The sequence below is a fragment of the Lichenostomus cassidix genome, chromosome 4, assembly GCF_008360975.1.
Source record: "Lichenostomus cassidix isolate B80296 chromosome 4, HeHo_3.0, whole genome shotgun sequence".
Taxonomy (NCBI): domain Eukaryota; kingdom Metazoa; phylum Chordata; class Aves; order Passeriformes; family Meliphagidae; genus Lichenostomus; species Lichenostomus cassidix.
In genome coordinates, this window is record NC_139484.1 from 46,239,148 (window position 1) to 46,256,498 (window position 17,351).

Genomic DNA, 17,351 nt, shown 5'->3' on the forward strand with positions numbered 1-17,351 from the left:
ATGGATGCATGCAAGAGCTAAAGGCAAACTATAGGCTGACAGAAGCATATTTATTAGCATGAGGAAAGTAACCAGTCATAACAGATGCAAGTTTAGTGCAATAACTGCCATCTGTTGTATGAAATTTTTTTTAACGTATCTTAACTTCATTTTTTCTTCCGCTCATTTGTTATTTTTGTCTTTGGTTAGATCTTTCTTGTGGGATGGGGACACTACATGTGTTTTCACTGGCAACTACAGGCCAAAGTCTCTTCACCAGATGTGTCTAAACAGCTGCCTTATCCTTGGAGAAAACATGGTGCATCAGCTTGAGCTGTGGAAAAGACCTGACAGCTCAGCATCTCTTTCTGCATGCGGCTGGTGATGGCAACACTTTCAGTGCATATGGGCACATCTGGCAGTACCTGTCCCTGCTGTACCCTGAGACCCTGCTGCCTTCTCTGGGGTGAGAAGGTGGGGAAGCCCAGAAACCTAGGAGAGTCAGAAGTTGCTCCTGAGGCACCAAGGGCATGAGGCAGGGATAAGAGAGAAGGAAATTGCACAGTATCAGACTGCAAGGGTATGGAATATAGAGTGCCCTTTATATCAGTGTGTGACTTTCTGCTGTTTTTTGTTTTGTTTTTTGTTTGCTTGTTTTCCTACACAAGTAGTGAGGTATTGAATGGGGTATTAACTTGCAGAGCTGCAGAATTGCTGTTTAACTATTCGTATGTGAATAGCTATTCAATCATATGAATGAACAAACTCGTTATGCAAAGGTGACCATCTTAGCTGCTGCACTGGAGGTTTGCCTCGAGTACCTCTGAGAGAAAGAGTGTGGGCAGTATGCTCAGGCAAGGTCACAGCTTCTCAGCCTGCTGCTGTTCTGTGGATGAAACACATGGCAGGGCTTGTAGCAGGTTCACCAGATGTATCACAGCTGTTTCTGGTATTTCTGCAGAAGGCTGTTATTGATACCTGATGCAGAGCATGTGTGTGGAAGCACATCCATGGCATACATTTCAAGGCAATTTATACTGTGTATGCAATTGCTTGTGAGGGAGCCCTTGGCTCTAACACGCATTCTTGCCACTGCGCAAATTCTGGAATAGAAATAAATTTAGTTCCTGGCCTTAAAAGGAAAAAAAAAGGAGAAATATTCTGAAAATTTGTCCAACCAGACCAAACAGTCCTCTCCTAAAAACTGTCCCACAGGAGTCAGTTTGATTGAAAGGAACTGCAGGAGGTCTGAAGGTAATGAGGAAGATGTATTCTTCAAATGCTTGAGTTTAGCAGATGATAATGACAGCCTTTGGTCTAACAGCTAATTCCTAATGGATCCCTCATGTTCTTTTTTACAACTGCAGTAGCAGTTTTTCTGCACCAGAACAGATCTGGCTGCATTAAAGTTGGTAGCGACTGATGCACTGCCTGGGAATCAGACAGGTTCAAATGCAAAACCACAAGCAGCCAAAACAACAGTTTTTAAATATTTTTTTTTTCTTGAGAAGCTTGAACTGATGGGTTGGAAGGCTTTCTTTGCGTGGTTTGTGTTGTATTTTAAAAGGTTATGTTTTTATAGTTTAAGAGGTAATTTTAAAATTACATTTTCACTAAGCTCTAAGTTATACTTGCCCAAATATTGTTTTCATTGGATTGCTGCAGCGGCTTGTTTTTGTTTTTTTTTTTTTCCCTAATTCTTTCTTAGGTACAATTTTGAGGTATTTCAGCTAGGTTTTATGCTTTATGACTTTTTTTCTGATTAACTGAACTATGCTTTCAGGTTTATGTTCTCCAAACATTATTTCCACTGTTGAATGATAACAATGATCAAAGGTTGTTTCAGGCAGGCAATTTTCCAAGCAAAGCTATCTTAACTTCAAAAATAATACAATAAAGGCCCACTCAGGCTCTGCAGCAATCTGAATGTAAGAAATAAATTGGCTTAGTTTTAATTTTACAGTTATGAACCTTATCATTAGATCATGCCAGTTCAAACTTTAAGATACATTTTTTATCTACAGGGGTGAATATGGTTTGCACTTTATGAAGAAGCAGCTGTGGTGTGAAGAAGTAGTTAGAAACCAAGATAGAGTAAAAAAACCCTATACTCAGTTATACTGATAATATTTAAATAATTTATGTAAATTTAAAAACATCTCCTTTGTATTCCCTATCAAATGTTTGTCACATTTCTTCAAATAACTCTTAATTTTAATTTCCCATTGTCCTAAAGAGCTCCTGGAGAAATTTTAGAAGGAAGGAAGGAAGTGTTTGTCTAAGCTGTGATCGATTACCAGGTGAAAACCATAATAAAGAACCCTTCATTAGTTTTAAAATACTAAGAAGAGCTGAAAGAAAGAGGCATTAGGTTTTGTTAGCTATGGCTATAGCTATTAAAGGTAGTGTTGCTGCTCTGTGTAAAATCCTTGGGTGTGCTGTGGTTGACTAAATGGACTATGTGCTAAGTCCTACAGTGGCACAGAGAAACCAGGAAAAAAGGAGAGGAAAGCGGCATTGGTTCTACCTGCACTTCTGCCAGCACAGACATAGAGCTGATTAAAACACCCAACATACCGTAGGCCATAAAGGACTGTCCCATCTGGATGGAGCCGAATCATTCGGTTTTTCACCGTCACCCCATGGACAAATGACTTCTTGTCATTTAGGAAATACGTGTCCGGCACCCAGAGCTGGTCAGCCACTCTGTTGTCCAGAGTTAGGTTCAAAGGTATCCCAGAATAAGAGAGCCTTTTATCCCTCCAGGACTGCTGAAAGTACATGGTCAGGGTGTAGTCCTAGGGAAGAAACAAGACGGACTTTTTGTATTTTCATACTGATTAACTGACCAGCAGTTTATTTTTAGGTGAGTCTCAGCAACTGAATATCCGTAGCAACAGGAAATTTAAGGATCATTAAGGTGCTGTTGCCATAAGGCAGGATCATGATTCTTGGCTTGTTCATATTAGTGTCAAACTTGACACTACTCTCCAGTGGCAATGACTGCTACAGGCTTTCAAAATCTCTTGACCCAGAGGGAACAGTGGCACATTTGGGTCTCCAGTCTGTGGATCAAGCTTAGTTTCTGATTTTTTTTTTTTTTAATGTGAAAAAAGCAGGGTTTAGCTGACCTCAGCCAAATAGCATTGCACAGCACTGAGGATATTCTTCTGCTATTCCTTCCCTTCATCCTGAAAGCTTTTCCCACAATCCAGAAGGCTTAGCCCTCCTCAGAAAGAGCAAATACAACCTCAGAAAACAATGAATAACTTCCATTCCACATCTGCTGGAGGGGCCAGATACAATGTCTTTACATAGCCAGGCACATCTCATCTCAGCCTGGGAAATGTGATGCTCTCTGTCCTTGCCAATTGGAATTTACTGTATAGAAAATCAACACCTTTTCTTGGCTATCACGCTATAACTTAGGTGAAATACCATTTATGCAGCCTTTTAGCTTTCACTTTGTCTGAAAAGAAAATGTTTCAAAGGCTTGTGGTTGGATTTACTCTCTTGTATATGTCTTTCTGGGAATTTGGTGATTTTAAAGGTAGTCGATTTTTTTCAAGTGGAAAAGCCCATGTATTTTGTAGCTCATGGAGTTCTTAAAAGATTATTAGAACAGCAGTATGTGGACTATGAGTTTTCTCTTCCTCATCTCCTCCCCCAGCCCTGTTTCCAAGCGACAGGTCACTTTGTCACGTATTTTTTATGGGAGAAGTGCATCAAAATCATAGCTATTATTGAAAAAACTGGGCAGGAGTAAGATTTTCTTTTACATGATAGAAACCCTTACCTCTGTTATTGTCACAAATCCTAGCCTGGACTCTAATTTTTGAAGAAACAGCATAAAAGCTGTCTGACACAATTTGCGCTCTTCATCTTTAATAGTTTCTTAAACCTGTATCATTGCCATGAAATCAAAACAGAGTTGTTACCTTTCAAAAAGACTTTCTACCTGAAATGTTGCATCCAACAGAGCTAAAAACTACAGACTTACCAGTAAAAGTTGCTAATAAAAATACTGTTCTTTTTTGCCCTGGGCCTGTAGGTTGTTTTCTTTATGGATGAAATGCCATAATTGATGAGCAGCAGTTATATACAATAGGCCAATTACATCCACTGTGAGCACAGACTCCAGATTTGCAAGGATTTCATAGATATGCCTTTTTTCAGGCCTCTGAGATGGTTGCTACCCACAATAGAGACAAGAGGCTGTATGCTGAAGGTTTGCTCATTTTTTTTTGCTGGCGTGGGGCCCTAGGAGGAGGTCAGGACATCTTTGTTTTTCAGACCTTGGTGGTCAAGCCTGGAACTACAAAGGAATGCAGTGAGGTATATGCTGTGCTTTGCTAAGTAGGTGATTTATTTTAAATAGTGGTACAGAGGAGCATGAACACCAAGGAGGCAAGTTTTTGAATGTGCAACTTGAATGGAGGTGGATTAGAAGCATCACTTAAAGAGAAGTTTGCCCTTAGTTCCCTTTACATATGTACAATCACCAGTCAGGAACTGGATGAGAGAAAATGAAAATTAAAAAACAAAACAAAAAACAACCAAACAAAAGAAAATAAAACAAAATCTTGCCACCCAACACCACAAATACCTCTAAAGCCCCCACCACTATTCTGGTGCAGTTTTCTTATGTTGTATGTTTCCTGACCTGTCCTATTTCAAGCTTCTTTAGGTAGAAAAGCTTTCATGGATGACTGATAAAATTTGAATCCTCAGTGCTTCACCTGGTATCAACATCTTCTGCCTCATCCAGCAGAGCCTCTACAGCCTGCAGCATAGACGGAACAGAAATTCCAATTCTACATAATTATCTTTTTTCCTTCTTGCTTCTATTTATGTTTTCACTGGGCCTCAAGGCTGCTTTTGTGGAGTTGTTCATGCTGTCCTACAAAAAAGTGAACAATTGAGAGTGGTGCCTATGTGATGGTTCTCAAAGTTCAACCAAGAGAAAAACAGCCATAGTAAGCTACGTGAGATCTTAAAATTATGTGATCAAGTGAAAGAAAAAGAATTTCTGTCTCTTGGCTATGCCCACTAGAAGAATTTGAGTTGCTATCTTTAGCATCATAGTCTGTTAAGAAATTTTGTTTCATCCTGCTGTGCTTTATACAAAATACTGCTGTTTGCAACACCACAGTAGAGAGAGTGACCCTCTGGTCTGCAGTTGTGCTATATTGTGGAGAAGTATGTGGCAAGCCAGCAAGTGTTAATGAGGAAGGACAAAATCTGAGCTTCATCCTAAAGGAATCTCAGTGTTTCTTAACTAAGCAAATTATCTTTTTTTTTTCCCCATTCCTCAGTACGTGGGGGTATTACTCATTCAATATTTTAATGAGAAAAATAGTCTGATGTCATGATTGTGAGAGTCCCTGTTGCTGTAAGCTCATATTTTAAAAAGCATAGTTAAAGATTGTTTTTATGAAAAGCAAATTACATCTGTGCTATAATAACCCAAATTCTATATTTATAAACTTTCTAATTGTTTTCTAATGGAATAATACAGCCTTACCTTTCTCATCTCTCATCAGCAAAGCATAAAATGCTGGCAAACCATATAGCTAGCTACATCTTGGAGGGTTTTGTACTTTTTTTTTTTATTATACAGTGGTGTGAGAGAACTGGGGATTTAATGACTACTTGTCTTCAACCCTGTAAAATTTGCTGGGGATTTTGTGCTTTCAAGCTCTAGAGCATATGAATAATTTCTGAATATGTCACATCTGTATTGGTAATTGGCTGCAGAATTATTTTAGCTTTTTATGAAAGCTTCCCAAGATCTTAAGCATCAGTCTAGATATGAAAATAAATCACACCATTTTTAATTTTCATATTTAAGAATTTCTATTCATGAGTTAAAAAAAGACCCAATGTAAAATTAAAAGAGAATCTGTTTCTGCAGCTAATTGTTCTTTCAAATGATCTGTTTTTAAAAATAATTAGCTTTTATAGAAACACATCGAACTTTTTTTTGCTGAACTGTACTTTTCATAATTTAAAAAAATCTGTAATTCTGCTGAAAAATCATGATATTTCAGTAGATTTAATAGTGCTGTTTATGCTTTCCAAAAGTGCCTCATTACTTTTTCAGGGCACAGTGAACCTTGAGAGTGGTGAATATTTGAGCACCAATGATGAAGCTGTTTTGATGTGCATCTACTTTCCGGTTTTTTATGTGATAAATTTTGGTTGATTAGAATGAGGGGTTTTTCCCCCTTTCTCAGTAATTGTGCAAATTTCTTATTTCTTTGTATCAAACCAGGAATTTGTAACTGTGTGTGTACAGATGTGTACTATAACTTCTAAGTAAATCTGTATCAGTGCTTTAATAAGGTGCATTAGGTTGCTAAGACAAGTATTTACATGCTCGTCCTAGGTAGGAGAGGTTCTGTGAAAATGTGAGTAAGAGAAGTTAGTCTATTTTACTCAAAATTTCAAGTTATTTTATAATCTGAATTTAAGCAGCCTCAAAAATAAACACTGACACCAAACCTCACAGTTCATTTGAGGAATATAAATTTCTCATAGTAAAGAAAATTAATGGACCACTGAAGCATATCGTACTTGAAGTTAGATGAACAATTTATAGTTCCAGTAAGAAACAGACTGAAGAATTACCATACAATAATAATTTCTTTTTTTATTTCTATTTTTTTCTTGTTCCCTACTCCTTTTTTGGTGCAATATGCATAGATGATGTAAGGGCAATAATGGATTTTTTTTCCTGTTGAATCTCTGTAGCTCTCTGAAATCAGAAGAGATACATTAAAATAGCTGAAGAATCTGGATTTGCTGGTAATTTCTACTCTGTGATTTACCAGTTCAACACAGTAGAATATAATGTAGAACACATTGCTACATTATAATCTACCCTTCTGGGAGATACAGAACTAGTACCTCACCAGGTTTATCAGTTGAATTATGGATTCTGGTGGAATAAAAGACGAGTTCACATGTCTGCTGTATTGGTAGTTGTTTTATATTTTACAAATTCCATATTTTAAGGAGAAAATAGGGGATCTTTTAACTTGCTATGTTCAGCTTCATGGTTAAAACCACCTTTCATTTTTCCTTTTTCCAAGGTGGCCTTTATCTAAGTTCTGTTATAACTTCATGTACTGAAAATCAGTTTGGCACATTGTGACATATTTAAGTAATACCTGAATATCAAAGCACACTAACAATAATGTGGATGCCATTATTAGCAAAAGAAATAATATTTTGTGAATATTTAGCTATTCTAGGTTAGCATCAGCTTTTAGCTCTCTACGTGAGTTTGCACATGAAGGCACTGTGCAGCAAAATGAATACCTGAAGCACACCAATGCCATACTTCTAATAGACAGCAGTGTATATTGGTAGTTGTGGGATGCACACTGTACACCCAAACAAACTTAAATTTAAATTTTATCCTTGGGAACCATCCACTAATCAAATATCTGGCAGCCTCACAGAAAATGAGATGCAATGAAATTCAGATACATTATAACTTAATCAAGACAAGCATAAGTGAAATTGCAATTTAAAATTAAATTTGGAGTAATGATCAGAATATTAATATTGACTGAAATAATGCCATAAATATAGAAAAGCGATATATGTAAATCCTGTCGTGGCTGCAACCTCTTATTAATTGGGAAAGAGTATTTTCTGTGTTTATCCGATACAAGAATAGGAAGGGCAGAGTTTTGAAAGAATGGTGAATGCTAAATTTGCAAATTGTTCAAAATTATACTCATTCCTATGTTGCAAGCATGCTAACGTATTGGAAGCAGCTGTTAGCATTCATTCAGCAGCAGTTAGCTGTCCTACCTTGGAACTCCAAGGGAAGATCTATGTCCTCACCTGCAAAAGAGCTATTTTAAGATAAGAGGATACAAATGGTGATGTGGGGTTTTGGGTGTGGAATTTTGTGTTTATATTTGGAGCTTCTGTGTGTGTGTATGTGTGTGTGCTTTGTGTTGGGGTTTATTTGCTTGTTTCTTTCTGGGGTGTTTTTGGTTCTTCCCCACCTCTTGCCCACCCCTGATGCTCAATTCCAGATCCTGCACAGAAATTAGGGGCAAAAAATTATCTGCAATTACAGAGGAAGAATATACTCGTTCCACTCATGTTCTTTTCTAAAAATATCAGGGGAGCTGCATCTCTTCATTAAGTCTGCAGTCCAGCCAAGCAAGGAAGCCAGGGAATTAGGGGGCACAGTACTGGACCAACTGTACTTGCCTTTCTTTGTAAGGACACGGTTCAGTGTTCCTGTAGCTGTTTTCAATGAAGACTGATGCAGCATACGTTACCCAGTTCTTCTCCTATCTATCCTCTTCTATCCAAAGCAGTGGGAAGAGGGGAGAAGGAGCATGTAGTCAAATATTCAGTGCACTGGCCTTGTTCACAGGAGACCATGGCTCTTGTGAACTACACTTCTGACAGGGAAAATGGGATAGAAAGCTACACTGAGAAATGGCCTCAAGCTATACCAGGGAGGCTCAGGTTGGACATCAGGAAAAATTTCCTCATGGGAAGGGTTGTTGAAGATTGGAAAGGACTGCACAGTAAGGTGGTGGGATCACTATCCCTGGAGGTGCTCAACAAGCAGCTGGATATGGCACTCAGTGCCATGGTCTAGTTGACAAGGTGGTGATCAGTCAAAGGTTGAACTCCATGATCTCAGAGGTCCCTTTCAACCTAAATGATTCTGTGATTTTTTTAAAATTTTGTTTGATCCAGCTGGTAGTTCCACTTGCTATTAAACTGCCTTGCATTTTTTGTTGTTCAAATGTGCTGATAATTCTTCAGGAAAGTGTTTCATAAACTTGTTGGCATTAATAACTTCACAATTATGAATGTGGCATCACAGTTGTGTCTTACAGAAAGAAGCAAAGATCTAGCAGGAATCCATATAGCTGTAATGATGATGTTCTTTATTGCTTAAAGCACAGCTAAGAACAAGATTAGACCCATAACAATGCTGGAAGTGAAGGCATTACATTATTGGGATCCAATATTACTCCTTGCAGTGAAAGCAGAAGTCCCCTGAACTGCAATGGGTAAGAATTACATCCAATTACATCAATCATTACTGGAAAAGCAAAGCAAACGCAAAAGATTTCTCAATTGCAACTGCAAAATATGTACTTTCTTGCATTTTGTTCAATGTTTTAGTAACAATACTTAGCAGAAGCAGTAATATATGCTTCTCACATTTAAATGGTTTGTTTTGACAGTTGTGCTCTGTTGGTTTGGCATTATTTAACACTGAGGAGGGTAAAATCCCAATTTTATCCTGTGTGTTCTATTTTGCCTCTTGGGGAGAAGAGTAAGGACTTCTGCACTTTAAAACAATAACCCACTGACTTGCTCTTTGCTGTCTTTTTTTCCCTCTAATTTGAGCTTTGCTAACTTGAAAGGCTTGAATGTGTAATTTGCTCTTCACACAGGAAGAAGAGAGATGATGTTACTAAATACTAATATGGATCACTTTGATTAGACCTGGACTTGCCAAAATATAGCACGAAGGTAAGGTAGAGGGTAAGGTAGGCCTACAATTGCGTTACTGTTACCTCACTTCATGCTGGAAGCTCTGTTAAGAAAGGTGGAAAACTACCGTTCTCAGCTGCACTTCAAACTTCCAGCTGCATAACAACCCACTGTCAGGGACAGCAGTGAGATACACCAGTATAACATTTTTCACAGTTCAAATTTAATACCATGTCTGTCTTAAGTGGCTATGTTAATTGCCAACATAAGAACCAGAACATGTCCATGGTACAATTTGTATTCCTGGAAAGATCAATTAACTGTTTTTAGCACCTGTAGGAAACGAGCAATGGTATCTATTTCAATAGTATTTGATTTTGCTTTTGAAACTGGTAGTCTTTTTTTTTTTTTTTTATAGAGGGTAATACTGTCATAAAGAAGCATGAGGAGAGGGGTGGAGAACAGGAAAAATATGGCACAGGAGATATATCTGCTCAAGTAAGATGCCACTGTAAAGAATGCTGGAGTAAAGAAATACAAGCACAGTGGCGTATACAGTAACTATATTCAATGTGTTCATGTATTTTTACAGGCAGCAAATAACAGTGTCCTTGATACTTTGGCTCCAGTGAGGGCACTTGCTGTTTCAGAAAGAGCAACTGAAGAGAAAACAAAGGAACAGAAAAGTTTCTTATCACCAAGTAGCCCATAGACCACCACATGCTAATAAAAGCCCAGATACATCTTTTAAGAGCAAATGTAATGTAGACAACAGTAAGAGAAAAATATGTTTTCTCATAGACATTTCTCTCTGTGACACAGCTAAAAACAAGTTTTCATTAAAACCCCCCAAACAAACCCAACTTGTCCAGGTGGTCCATACCTGTCTATCTGTGTCTGAGGACTCTAGTTAATGCTCAAGACCAGGTATTGACAACTACAGTGGAAAGTTATTCCAGGTATGATATGCTGCTTGGTGCTGAAGTCCAGGATGTTTTATCATCTTTCTCCTCTGAGTTTTACAAAAACACGTCTGTTCATATGCAGGCATGAAAGGGAATGGTGGAATGACATTTGAGAACTGTCACCTTGTGCTCAGGAAGTGCTGTCCTCATCCTCTCTGTGAACAGGTGGAGAAAGCACTCCAAGGAATAGAAATTCAAGCTTTAACTGACATTCCAAAATATTTTATCCAGCTTGGCGATGAAGCATCAATACAAAGGTGTAGGACTGAGCATTTGGGTGAAAACTGTATTTGAGTGGACTATATGGAGATAGCTCCTTACTGATGGGAGGACTGACTCATGAGTTGGGCATAGATCAGCTCTGAGGGTCTATCACATGCAACGTGATTTGAGGACTAAGCAAACTAAGCCAAAGATATTTGGAAGGGTGCAGCACTTTCAAGTTCCCATTAAGGAAAAACATTGTGGAAGAGTGAAGAATTAATTAAACCACACTTCCCTTGCTACCCATAAGCAAGATAATTGGAAAGCAGCCTGTTTTCTAACAATGGTTGTTGCTGAAGCACTTGATTATTTTTTCCTTTGTAATTTCCATCTAGCTCAGCAGGGGTGAACTATGAGACCATTACAAAGTGCACTGAATGTCTAAGGAGGAAAATACAGTGCTAAGAGCTCAGAAGAATTCCTTGTGGTGTCAGTGCACAGTGCTGCAGGCGAAGATGAACTGATCGTGATCTTAGGAGCAGATGGGGGAAGTCTTGAATTTTGCCTTGAACCCTGTTGTATAAGCAGTAACAGTTCCGGAAATCTTACAGGAACTGGACAGAAATTTAAAGGAAACAAAAGAAAGTGAGTATCAGAGGTGTAAAAATGAATTGGTGTCACAGGATGAACTAGTTGATCATCTGAAGTAAATTCTGTGTTGTGAAGGGCCTTATCTTAAGCCAAACTTGTAACAAATGAGAAGTGAAGACAGTCAGCCATGGCTAGACTCTTTGGCTCCAGAATATGTTTAACAACATAGGGGGGAAGTTGCATGCATCTTAGTATGAGGTTGGGCCGACTTTATAAAAACAGCAACTGATTTTTTCTTTTTAATGCCTTAATGTATATATAAATTTTTTTTTTACCCATTTAGGAGTAGGAGTTATATCTATTTCTATGGGTCTGGTGATTGAAATCCAGTTGGTTCCTCCTGCCTGGTTCTCAGCTGTCATTCTACTGTATCAATTTTCTTTCGTTTTGAGAGAAGCAGATGGAGGTCAAAGTGACATGCGATGAGTCAGTGGCTCTACCTGGAATAGAAACAGTAATTTCATAGCTGCTGCCAGATCTTTAGACTTGTGTATACCTTGCTGCGTTTTTTTTGGTGTGTGTGGGTATTTTTGGTTTGTGGGTTTTTTTTTTTTTAATTTGTTGGTTGCTTTGTAACTTTATATGTAACTACAACTTGGGATTTTTTTTCTAAGTTGTTCAGGACAACTTTGTTTCATTGTTCATTATGCTTATGATAGAACTGTGTTCTATAAAATGGTCCTGATTATGACTTACACTTCCAGAGATATTTTTTTCTGTATGTTTTTGGCACCCTGACTGCTTTACAGAATTCTAACCTATAAATCATAGGTCAGGCTCATACTTACATTTTGTACTGTATTTGGAAACCAGGGACTGAAGAACATCACGACATTTCTCCTTTATAATGACTGTCAAAGTGGAGGTACTTTGCTCTTGGGGTGGATAACACTAAGGGTATTAGTGACACTGTCAAAATGCTAGAAGACTACTGACATACTGGCTGCAAAATCCTCTGGGAATTTTTAGTCCGTTCTCTTGTTTGAAGCAGGACTGTCACCAACCCTGTCTCAGATGAGACATTGCTTCCTCTAGCAAATCTTGAAGACCCTCAAGAATGGGAATTCCACAACATCTGTGGGCAGACTCTTTTGGTGCTGCACTACCTTCTTGGTGAGAAATCCTTCCTGACATTTACTCTGACCCTCCCTATGCGCAATTAGTAGTTGCTGCCCTTCATTATTTCATCTGCCACTACTGAGAATGGTTTTACTGCAATTTTCCCTTCAGGCAGTTGTAGGCTGCCTTGAGGTTTTCCTTTGGCTCTTTGCCTGGCCAACCAAAGCAAGGCAAGCTCCTATGTCTAGCCTGATAAGTTATGTGCTCCAGGCTCTGGCCACAGTGATAGCTCTTCGCTGGATCCTTTCCAGTTTCTCAGTATCAGGAAAGAAATGGGAGACACTGTTTAAGTGCAGCCTTACCATTACAGAGTATAGGAGTGTAGTAATTTCCTTCTGTGCTGACCATACCCTGCCAATGTCAGCATACAGTTTACATGATGACAATGCACTTTGTGCATTGCTTAATCTTAAATGCTACTGCTTGATCCATCAGTTTTCCACCTGATCCAGGGGCTGTAGCTCTTGCTGAACTCTGAGTTTCCTGGCTGGACAGCTGGGCCCAGAGATGGGTATAATGTTTGTTGTTTTTTGTATCACCAGAGACCTCCTTGATGACATACATTTTTCACCACAGCAGGCAGCAGTTTCAAATTTATCAGTGAACTCCTAATTACCTTCTCACCCACGTTGTATGCACCTTCTTTTTACAATAAATGTAATTACAGAAGACTTTCTTGTTGCACTCTCACTTTTTACTCTCAGGTGCAACAAGGATTTGAAGCAATGCTTTTATGCTTCACAGAATCAAAGACTCATCTAGGTTGGAAGGGACTCATTGAGACTGAGAGAGAAATTGAGACATGAAAGTCAGAGGCAGCCTTAGCTGCTCTCCTGAAATCCAGGGTTGTGATCCCGCTTTTTGTAATTTTTCTCTCCTCTCAGATTCCTGAATTCTACCATCTCGTGGTCATTGCAGCTAAGGCTGCCTCTGACTTTCTTAACTCACACAGATTTTTTCTTCTTGTAACTGTAAGGTCTAGCAGATCATGTTTTCTTGTTAGCTTCTCAGTTACCAGGAAGTTGTCATCAGTGCATTCAAGATGTCTTCTAGATGACCTGATGTGGCTAGCACAGGTCTTTCCCATGAGAATTCTTTTTGTGTTTTATAAATAAAGTTTGGATGTTATTAAAAACAGTGTCCCAAGATCTGGACGGTGCAGCCTGGCCAATCAGGCCTAGGGGGAGGTTTCTGACTGACCAATCTGGGTGACCTTTGAAAACTCTATATATATGATGAAATCAAAACAATAAAGGTCTTTCCTTCTTGCCACTGAGAACTGAGTTCTTTACTCTGCTAGCTGCTCAACAGCGACAACCTGAGTCCTCCTGTATCATCCTTCTGGCAGATACCACAGCGGTTAGTCTCCCATGAGGAACAGAACCTGTGCCTATGAGACTTCTTCCAGTTGTCGGAAGAAAGTCTCATCTGCATTTTCCTCCTGGTCAGGGTGTCTGTAGTAGATACCCCCTACAAGAAGGCCAAACAATGTTGGTTTGGCTGCTAATCTTGATTCGTAAACTGTTGTTTGGCTCCTGATCCATCCCAAGGCAGAGCTCCAAGTATTCCAGCTGTTTTCTCACATAGAGAGCAGCTCCATTTCCTCTCCTTTCCAGTCAGTTGAATAATAACTCTTGTTTCTGGTTTCCTTGCCAGTTCTGTTGCCTTGTTTCCTCCTCCTGCATGCTACCTTCTGTGTTTTACTTCATTGAGAAGCTTCTGTCTTAGCCTGGCAGTTCTGCTAGTAAAATTCTGGCCTTCTTGCATGAGAGGGTAGACTGTTCCTGGTTTTCTTTAAAATTTGGCCTCCACTCTTTCTGCTTGATGATGGCTTGTGGGGGAATTTTATTTAGCAATTACCTAAATAAGCCAAATTCTGCTGTCTTGATGTCCTAAGTCAACTGCTCACTGTCTCAGCTATCCTGCATATCCTGAATTCTGTCATCTTGGGGTCACTGCAAACCAAATGTGTTGTAAATACTTGTTTTTCATCTGGGATGTTTTCAAAAAAAGGCAGCTTGAGAACAAGCTCTTCATGCGATTTCTCATGAGCTGCATCATTTAAATATTATTAAGCTGCTTACATGATAATCTAACATCATAGCCGACGAGTTTACAACACTGATGCAGACTTTCTGTGGAAAATTTGCTTTTGGCTTTTGCAAGGAATCAGTTTGCCTTTAAATGCATGTATTGCTGACACTAAATCCTCAGAGCAAAATGCAGAGTATTTTTAGAGTGTTGATAATAAAGGACTTTGTTTTATTTTTGTTTTACTAACAGCATAATCAATTGGATAACTAATGGCGCTGGCCAATTTAATATGATTAATTTCATTAAAACCATACAAATCCGGTGCTATTGCCAGTATCACGGGAACCAACATTTCAAAATATTGTATAGTATGTGTAGACATTTTAGCAGAAGAAAAAAAAACCAACACAAGAGAAAATAATTCATCAGTCAGTTGGAAACCAACTGATTAATACTCTTGAGTACTGATTAGGATACGGAGATGCAGGATCTCTCCTGCAAAATATGTAACTAGGGAGAACACGGGATTAGTAATTATTTGAAGAACTGGGTAGCTTAGAGCAGAAAATTTAGATTGGTGCCAATATACTGAAAATCTGGAAAAGCATTTTCATGCAAATGACTGTAAATAAAGCAAACCTCAAAATCAGTTTTATTTAATGCTTAGGGCAGTAAAACCTCTCTCTGAGACTGAAGTTTCAGAAGGCTTTCACCTCACTGAAGCCTAAGACAACTGCTACTTCCATCCTTTCCTGAGTGACACATTTGAATAACTAGTTTGGAAGTGGAAGGAATTGATCCAGGTTAGAGGAGAACCTGTCATTGCTACTATTGCATGGTGTGTTTTATGTAGGTAAATTCCTCTATCCTGTCTCCACCACCAATGGCTATCCAAGGATTGGTTCTGGGGCAGAAAAGGACAATTAAGAGTGAAGGCGGAAGACAAAGAAGCTTTGCAGAGCAGCTCAGAGCAGCTATGTAGACCCTTAACTGTGTCAACTAAAAGTCCTCATGAATATTTTTCCATTTAGAAACAAGCAAATAGCTGTTTTTCACTGGTAAGTTTTTACTGTTTTGCAAATTAGACAATTTCAATCCAAGAGAAGAATGGAAATTCAGTGTGTTTTCAGAAGGGAAACAGGCATTTCAAGTTGTTCCTATGCATTTATTCCTCCTTCTACAAACATGACTGCTCTTCTGTTTTTTTTCCTTAATGCCTCTTACTGAGTTGTAAGACTAATTTCCCACTAAAATAGACTTGTATTCAGCCAGAGAAGCTCTACATGCAGCTGGGCAATGTGGAACCGAGCTCTGTGACACTCTTGTTCAAAGCTAAAATGTAGATTTTTTTCACCTACAGCTTTTTGTAGGACTGGCTTAACTTCTCACAGAGCTAATCATAGATGCTGTTATCAGAGTAGTATGAAGTGTAAAGGTCCAGAAGGTTTGGCTTTTCTGAAGACAGTGCTGATAAATGAGATGTTTGTGGACACAAATGCAAACCAATGTCAGTGATGCAGCACTCCTGGCAGAGGCGTTAATTATGGGACAGAAGTAACTCTTTTCCTCTTGCCCCCTACAAAAAGAGTCTGTGGCAAGAAGGGGATGACAGAGAGAAACTGAACAGGGCGAACTCCTGGGACAGGAGATCAGTTGTTTGGAAGTTTTGGTGCATGGCAGAGATGACCAAGTCATGCCACTGTTCATGATATGAGCAACAATGCAGATGATGGGAAGGTTTTCCTTCTTTGTGGTAATGGCAGTTGAGTTTTGCTAATCTTCAGTATGATAAAATAGCTCTGGCTGGTGACTTCTAATTGGATGTAAAGCCTTCAAAAGTAATCAGATAAGTGAAGCTAAAGCACAAAATAGGATGCAGTGCCATGCCATGCAGCAAGAAAATCTTTGAAGCAATATGGCAAGTGTCTTCAGTTAAGGTTCCTGACGATACGGTGTAGGTGAAGTCAAGTACAGGTTGGGTAAAAAGGAACCTTTTCCATATATTGCCTGTTATTTGCCTAACTTAATCACATAAACCTTGATTAAATAGTTACAGTGGGCTTGCATCAGTAGACACTGAATGCTTAGAAATAAACCTGTCGGCTAACCACAGGACTCTCCAGATTGATATGTTGTATCCAAATAGATGTGCAGTTTTTCACTTAATTATAGCAGAAATGGCTTTTATATCTGTTAGGGTATAGTAATAAATCTACTGAGCTACGAAACAATTTATCCTCCCCTTTGCTTTCAGCTGATTACAACATCTTAAGGTATCTCAGGATAGTATGAACATCTGTTCCCTCAAGATTGACTCTTAGACAATAATTATAGAGCTAATGAATGAAGTGGAGAATGGAGTTTAGGGAAAAACAAGGGACAACTCTGCCTTTCTTTGCTAACTCTCACCTTAGTACATTCCTTTCATTAGACTGACTTTCTAACATACCCTACAGCAAACTTGCCAGATGCAATAGTCCATTTTCTTTAGAACAGGATAGAAAATCAGATAGTGGCTCTGGGACTTGAACACCTTTCTCTAAAAATTGGTGTTAGCAGATCATCAGAAGCAGATAGTCCTGCCTCCTTTTCCAACCATTCTGAACCCTAGAGCTCAATGCCAGAAACAGATCTCACTCCAGCATTCACCAGTGTTGTCATGGGGTGATCTTCTATAATTTCTCATAATTTGAGTGAAATAGATTACTCTTCTGATATGCTTTTCAGTCTGCTATTTTTAGTCATAGAAGTGACACCTAATTTGCACTTGTTAAAACAGGCTTATGAAAGTGTGTTGTAAATAAATCTTGGGAGGAATATAAATTAGCATGGTGCAGGGTAAAATAGCTTCCCTTTTGTGGGTCAGAATGAAAATAATTTTGGGGGGAGATTGTTCCACTTCTATGTGTTGGA

General features: G+C 38.8%; 1 protein-coding gene across 2 annotated transcripts in view; it reads right to left on the reverse strand.

The window, feature by feature from the left end:
- Positions 1 to 17,351, reverse strand: part of GABRB1 (gamma-aminobutyric acid type A receptor subunit beta1) — a 123,077-nt gene that overhangs the window by 57,569 nt on the left and 48,157 nt on the right. The window contains exons 1-2 of one of the 2 annotated variants that reach the window (XM_085059034.1): positions 3,980 to 5,519; positions 2,557 to 2,777 (exon numbers count right to left, since the gene is read on the reverse strand). In XM_085059034.1, the coding sequence (XP_084915160.1) occupies positions 2,557 to 2,762 (206 nt within the window). In that variant the 5' untranslated portion in view covers positions 2,763 to 2,777; positions 3,980 to 5,519. Of the gene's footprint in view, positions 1 to 2,556; positions 2,778 to 3,979; positions 5,520 to 17,351 lie in introns of those variants that run through there. The other variant, XM_085059033.1, reaches the window with a different exon arrangement.